An 8,252-nucleotide genomic window follows, 5' to 3' on the forward strand; every position below is an offset into this window, starting at 1 on the left:
AATATATGTAATACACTCTCCACCAAGTGTATAATTCTGGAATGCACACTTAAAGTAATCAGACTGTAATGTAACGCAATCACATTGCAGTGTGAACCTTTAGTTGGGTTTCACTATGCCTACAGCTAATCACAAGAGCTTTACGGATCATGAAAATCGTGGTATTTGTGTACTAGATCTTTATACAGCGTGAATTTCGTTTGATTTATGTTCTAGATATTAATAAATGTATATCTAGGTCCTGAACTTTAAACACGAAATGAACGGGACGAGACATAAGTAAGTTGTGTGTACTTCAGGATCTGTAATACACCAGGATCCGTGCCAGTTGTTTACCTGGTGAGTCAAAGGTTCTCCGAATACTCCGGAGGGGAAGGGGGGTGAAGAACGGTGAAAAGGATGGGGGAGGGAAATTGAGTGGGAAGGAAGGGAAGACATATTGGGGAAATGATAGGGGTAGATGGAGGGTAATATGGAGGATGGGGGAGTTGAGGGGTAGGATATTGAGTACGAATGGGGGAAAGAATGGGAGGGATTTGTTGATAGTTGGGGGGGGGGGAGGAGAGTAAATATTAGGGCACAATGTTTTGAACATTAACATGTGAACTCTCCGAGCCTTTCCCAGACTCGATACCTAACACCCACCAACCAATTTATTTAATTTTATATTTTGGGGTCGGTATGATGCATGTGAAAACGAAACACAACTATCAATTATTCCAATTGAAAATAATGGCTATGAATAATCTCCTTTAACACAATACAAGAGAACTTAAAAGTTTTTACTGTCCTCATTTTCACACCAATCACTTCAAATTTTAATCCACAAAAGCCATCATTTTCAGGAGGAGATTGACCAGACTTGCCAATCAACTCCCAAAATGACTTTTAATGGTGCGCAAATGCAGGTGTGGAGAAAAATGGCGACGAAGTGGATGACCCAAAAGACTTTTTTAATTCTCATATTCCGAAAACCTGAACTTTTGTACTCATCTCGTAGCCGGAGAGTACCGAATGATGAGCCATGTGATGACAGGCCTTTACACTCCTCATTATGGCATGACAGGCCTTCACACTCCTCATTATGGCATGACAGGCCTTCACTCTCCTCACTATGGCATGACAGGCCTTCACTCTCCTCACTATGGCATGACAGGCCTTCACACTCCTCATTATTGCATGACAGGCCTTCACTCTCCTCACTATGGCATGACAGGCCTTCACTCTCCTCACTATGGCATGACAGGCCTTCACACTCCTCATTATTGCATGACAGGCCTTCACTCTCCTCACTATGGCATGACAGGCCTTCACTCTCCTCACTATGGCATGACAGGCCTTCACACTCCTCATTATTGCATGACAGGCCTTCACTCTCCTCACTATGGCATGACAGGCCTTCACACTCCTCATTATTGCATGACAGGCCTTCACTCTCCTCACTATGGCATGACAGGCCTTCACTCTCCTCACTATGGCATGACAGGCCTTCAGGCTCCTCACCATCGCAGGTATTAGTGTATGATTAGACAAATGATAATTCCATTGTAAATATCTTATTAGTTTCTGTAGCTGAAGAATGATTGAACAGTGACACCCTCTAGATTGTTATTTATACAATGAACACAATTCTGTCTACAACTTCAAATAGAAAGTTCTGAATGACGTCTCTATAACCCGTTAGCTTCTCCAATTTCTCTCGATATCCCATAATTCCACTAGTTCTCATTTTAAACATAATTTCTTTGCCAACTTTCCTGTTTAAGTCTAGGAATTTTGCATGCCGCTATCATGTCCCCTCAGGTACTTCTTTCCTCAACTGCGGAGTTTCAGTTCGCTGTACATTTTACTGTACAAGTCGCACAATCGACTTGAGAATGGTCCAGGACGGACCGAGGCGTCGTCGTCCCTTCACCTTCTAGTGTGTGGTCTGGTCAACATATTTTAGCTACGTTACTGTGACTCATCGCCTGCATTTTACTGTAGCTTATCTCTCAATTTCGGGACAGCTTTTGTTGCATATTTTTGTACCTCTTGTACGTGTGTGTGTGTGTGTGTGTGTGTGTGTGTGTGTGTGTGTGTGTGTGTGTGTGTGTATGTGTATGTGTATGTGTGTGTGTGTGTGTGTGTGTGTGTGTGTGTGTGTGTGTGTGTGTGTGTGTGTGTGTGTGTGTGTGTGTGTGTGTGTTTGTGTGTGTGGGTGTGGGTGTGCGCGCGTGCATGCATGCGCGTGGGTGTTTCCTACTTATCGCATGTCTGCTGGATATAAAGATCCAGTACCAGGAATCCAACTCTCTTTTTATTGATCATCTGGTGGAGGGAATTTCAAGTCTCTTACTCTTCGTGTCTTCTCCTCTTGAAGGTATAAATGAAGAATTGACCTTCACCTCCAAGGCCATGATGCAGTTCAAGATGCTCTCTCTCCGTCACATCACATTCGTTTAAGATGGCCATATCATCCCAAATACAGTAATATTCAAAGAGCACGTTTTGGGTTAAAATTTGATTACAATGTATCATTTTTTCTAACAAATCGCCGTATTTCAAGGTTTGAGGAAACTTTAAGCGAGGGCAGTGATCAACTCGTCGAACTAGTGTCGCTTGTTTACGACTCCTAGTTTCACCTGGACGTTGAGTTGACGTTTCGGCTCCTGCTCCCCGGTGGTCGCCGGAAAACGTTTCGAGATTTATTCCTGTTGGGTTTCGATGCTGCCTGACGCACTCATCACATCGCGTCACATAGAAGTAGACTGATTTTTTTTTGTACGCTTTCCGGTTGGATCTTAGGGATGTAGAAAGAAAGCCGACCTGGCCGAGTGGTGCGGCAGTAGGGTGGTGTTTGTGGTGTCCGGGTGTACTCTCGGGACGTGGAGACTCTTCGCCGAAGGTCAGGAGGGGACGAAATTGTGTTTGTACTCATTTATGCGGTGGGGAGACTTTAGCAATTCTGGCTACGGCTTTTGTTTGGCTGCCAAGATTTCAACGGATGCTTAAAGCTGACATACTCTACAGCGACTCGGTCTCAACACACAGTCGTACAACACTTGCCGCACAGTGTTTACCTGCGACAACACAATGTTGTTTACTGCTGTCAGGCGTCGTACAACCCACAAGACTTCCAGGTTATCCTCGTCAAAGGAACGGCCATAATCTAACAACAACAACAACAACTGTCCATTTCTCAAATAAAACACACAAGCCTTTTCTTCCGCTTGACAATTAAATGGCCAAGGAAAACAAGTTTAATGTTTTTGCTCTCACCAACGATATATAAATAAAACTGTTTTCAAGTTCTCTTGCGGTTAAGAGAGGTTAAATTTCCTGCCATCAGAGCAAAGTCGACAGACGGCCAAAGTCTCTTAATCTGATGTCGACCAACCAACCATATCCCTTAATAGGTGTCAACCGACCATCCACATTTCTTAACATGTGTCGACCGACTATCAAAGTCTTTACAAGTGTTGAACAACCATCAGTCTCTTTACAGGTGTCGACTAATCATCCATGCATTATGCCTGTGTCAACCGACCATCCAAGTTTGTTGACAGATGACGACTGATCGCCGTAGTGTGCAGGTGCAACTCGTCCTCTCAAAAATAACGTCGCTTTTCGCTCGTATGCGCACTATGGCCAAAAGTGGACGTAATTTGAAATGAAATCGACTCACAAAAGTGACGTACTGTCCCGTTTTCAGTTTGAGTCGTCCGGCCGACTCGGAAAGGTTAGGAGAGGAAACTTTCAATTAACATTTTTCATATAAATTTGAAACTTTATGAGAATTTCCTGCCCACCTAACATACCAGACGATCCTTAACTTACTGTTGTTGAAAAAAAATCCCAAATTTATTTAAAAAAAATTCCATTTTCAAATTACGTCCACTTTCGGCCATACGGGCAAACTGCCAAAAGCGACGTTATTTTTAAAAGGACAGGCCGCAAGCCCACATGGCCTTCTCCCACTGAACACATGTTCTGCACAACTGGTGAAGGCGTAGAGACAGACTCCTTACACTCAATCCTTCTGTGAGGACGTTGCGCCATCTGTCAACCGCACCTCACCCGTTTTCTGTGTTCCCTTGTGGAAGGCTGTGGAAGGAATATGATTTTCTTTCCACAGAAAAGAAAATTCTTTCTTTCTTAATCCTTGAGAGGAGGCCAGCCAGTCATAATACTGCCGAGGACTGGCACGTGAATTGCTGGAAACGTGAACTCGCCGGCGTGAGTACCTTAGTAGAATATATGTACATATATATATATATATATATATATATATATATATATATATATATATATATATATATATATATATATATATATATATATATATATATATATATATATATATATATATCAAGAAGGGTGCCTCTTTAGTACAAGCTTGGAGTAGTTTCCTCAGAATACTTTCTGGCATGTCAAGAGGAGTACAGGCTGGATCACGATACACTCTGTCGGCTATCATTCCGATTGTCTCGTCCACAGGTACGTTGGTAAACAGCGATTCTACGTCCAACGAGGCTCTTATCCCTTATCTTATCAACGAGGCTCTTCTTGAGCCCGGATGGGCACATGTATAAGCAAGTAGATGGGGTCGCCATGGGTTCTCCCCTAGGTGTCCTGTTTGCAAACTTCTACATGGGTACCATCGAGCAAAAAGTCTTAGTCGACATGAACTTGAAACCGGCCATATACTGCAGGTATGTTGACGACATTTTTACACAGGTACCTGATGTCAGACATCTGCAGAAGCTGAAGGAGGCATTTGAGCAGAGTTCCGTGCTGCGTTTCACTTACGAGACGGAAAAGGATGGGAAGCTGCCTTTTCTAGATGTAACAGTCATGGAAAAGGGCGGAGGTTTCCACACTGCAGTCTACACTAAGGAAACAAACATAGGAATGTGCCTAAATGCCAACAGCGACTGCCCTGACAGGTACAAGAGGAGTGTTGTTAACGCATACGTCGACCGTGCTCTCAGCCACAGCTCAGAATGGAAGCAAGTCGACGAAGAACTCTGTAGGGTAAGGCAGGTCCTAGTCAATAACGGCTTCTCCAATGGTTTCATCGAAGACATCATAAGAAGGAAAGTGAAAAGCCATGCAACCTCTGAAGAGACAACTAACATAACACCTATACCCCCTATTAGACTATTTTACAGGAACTTCTTTTCCACAGCTCATAAAACGGAGGAAAGGGTCCTGAAAGATATTGTTAATAGAAACGTTATCCCTACAGACAAAAATCAGAGGATACAACTGACGATTTACTATAAAACCAGAAAAACGGCCAGCCTACTCATGAGAAACTCTCCAGACACAAAACAGAATGCTTTAAAAGAGACTAATGTCGTCTATGCCTTCAAATGCACACTTGGGGACTGTAAGCTCCAAAAAACCCAGTATATAGGCAAGACAACAACATCTCTTTCTAGGCGTTTAACGATGCATAAGCAACAGGGCTCCATTAAGGAACATATAATCTCTTCCCATAACCAAACCATCGCCAGAGAAATCCTAGTAAACAACACAGAAATCATCGATAGATACAGCGATAGCAGGCGGCTTGACGTTTGCGAGGCACTACACATCAAGAAGTCAACACCAGCAATCAACAGCCAATTATTGCACAACTATATTCTACCCACCTCAAGACTCCGCTCCAATATAGAAGCATCAAGAAATATGGACCAATAGGCTTTCTACAAACACTTCTATTCAATACCCATTGTTTCTGTTCTGTCTTGTGTTGATACTTTTAATACCCTATTAATATCCCCTCCTGTTCTGTCTTGTGTTAATGCCACATCACCCTTCCCACCTCACTCAAATGTAGATATAAAATCAGAGATACGTTCTAATCAGTTGTGTATTTGTGAAGTCTTTGAAAATGTAATAAGTTTTACGAAACGCGCCCGTGTCGCGTCAGACTAGAAATAAAAATTAATTTTGGAGAAGTGATTTTTGATTTACCTCCAACAGTGAAGCGTAATGTACGAAAGATTGAGAAAATTCGTGTTAGAATTATTAATCTTACTTTTTCGGTCATATTTAATAATATATGTCTACAGGAAAGACTGCTACCAAAATATACTAATATATATATATATATATATATATATATATATATATATATATATATATATATATATATATATATATATATATATATATATATATATATATATATATATATATATATATATAACTGAAAACTCACACCCCAGAAGTGACTCGAACCCATACTCCCACAACTGGTATGTACAGGGACGCCTTAATCCGCTTGACCATCACGACCGGACAAAAGGAAGTGATAGCCGAGGCTATATGAACCACTTCCCCGCCGGCACTCGGATGGTAATCTTGGGCATAGCATTTTATCAAATCACCTCATTCTTTGGGGCACACGTGAGGAACACAAATGCAAACAAGGAACACAAATGCTTGTTTGCATTTGTGTTCCTCACGTGTGCCCCAAAGAATGAGGTGATTTGATAAAATGCTATGCCCAAGATTACCATCCGAGTGCCGGCGGGGAAGTGGTTCATATAGCCTCGGCTATCACTTCCTTTTGTCCGGTCGTGATGGTCAAGCGGATTAAGGCGTCCCTGTACATACCAGTTGTGGGAGTATGGGTTCGAGTCACTTCTGGGGTGTGAGTTTTCAGTTGTATATAGTCCTGGGGACCATTCAGGCTTGTTTGCATATATATATATATATATATATATATGCAACAATGATCACAAAAACACTGACCCAAGTATGCAGAATAACCACATATGAAAAATAGAAAATGCTTAACACGTTTTCGGCTAATTCGCCTTCATCAGAGCAAAATAGAATTCTACTTTGCTCTGATGAAGGCGAATTAGCCGAAAACGTGTTAAGCATTTTCTATTTTTCATATGTGGTTATTCTGCATATATATATATATATATATATATATATATATATATATATATATATATATATATATATATATATATATATATATATATATATATATATATATGTCGTACCTAATAGCCAGAACGCACTTCTCTGCCTACTATTCAAGGCCCGATTTGCCTAATAAGCCAAGTTTTCATGAATTAATGTTTTTTTCGTCTACCTAACCTACCTAACCTAACCTAACCTAGCTTTTTTTGGCTACCTAACCTAACCTTACCTATAAATATAGGTTAGGTTAGGTTAGGTAGGGTTGGTTAGGTTCGGTCATATATCTACGTTAATTTTAACTCCAATAAAAAAAAATTGACCTCATACATAGAGAAAAGGGTAGCTTTATCATTTCATAAGAAAAAAATTATAGTAAATATATTAATTCAGGAAAACTTGGCTTATTAGGCAAATCGGGCCTTGAATAGTAGGCTGAAAAGTGAGTTCTGGCTACTAGGTACGACATATATATATATATATATATAGGGGTACCACCTCTGGTGCAATTATAGGGACCCTCAGCCTCAGAGAAGGGAACACAGAGCATTCAGGGAAAAACTTGCCATTTAACTCTGAATACGTAAGAGTGTTCGCTTCTCCTACCACCCCCCTTTTTTATGGTGTACACTTTATTATGCAAGATATATATATATATATATATATATATATATATATATATATATATATATATATATATATATATATATATATATATATATATATATATATATATATATATATAAGAACTTAAAAATGAAAGTAACTACAGAAGGCCTATTGGCCCATATTTTATCTTGCTGCCAAATCTTCTCGTTCCTCCACATCCTCCTCCCTCCTTGTATAATCCTAATCACCTTTTTCCTGATAAACACTTAACAATGCATATTTTTTTGAGGATGGGGTTGAACACAATCACGACCACAGACACGACCATTGGCACGAAAACGGGCACAAAAACGGGCACGACCACAGACACGAACACGGGCACGACCACAGACACGAACACGGGCACGACCACAGACACGAACACGGGCACGACCACAGACAGGAACACGGGCACGACCACAGACACGAACACGGGCACCAGCTCAGACACGAACACGGGCACGACCACAGACACGAACACGGGCACGACCACAGACACGAACACGGGCACGACCAAAGACACGAACACGGGCACTACCACAGACACGAACACGGGCACGACCACAGACACGAACACGGGCACGACCACAGACACGAACACGGGCACGACCACAGACACGAACACGGGCACGACCACAGACACGAACACGGGCACGACCACAGACACGAACACGGGC

General features: G+C 41.5%; 1 protein-coding gene across 1 annotated transcript in view; it reads right to left on the bottom strand.

The window, feature by feature from the left end:
• Nucleotides 1-7,780: 7,780 nt before the first annotated feature.
• The window catches only part of LOC138355259 (BCL-6 corepressor-like protein 1), a 1,351-nt gene continuing 879 nt past the window's right edge, over nucleotides 7,781-8,252 (bottom strand). Inside the window, exon 2 of the mRNA XM_069310123.1 lies at nucleotides 7,781-8,252. This exon is cut by the window's right edge and continues 280 nt beyond it. Coding sequence (XP_069166224.1) covers nucleotides 7,781-8,252 — 472 coding nt within the window.

This window comes from Procambarus clarkii, chromosome 66, assembly GCF_040958095.1.
Source record: "Procambarus clarkii isolate CNS0578487 chromosome 66, FALCON_Pclarkii_2.0, whole genome shotgun sequence".
Classification (NCBI taxonomy): Eukaryota; Metazoa; Arthropoda; class Malacostraca; order Decapoda; family Cambaridae; genus Procambarus; species Procambarus clarkii.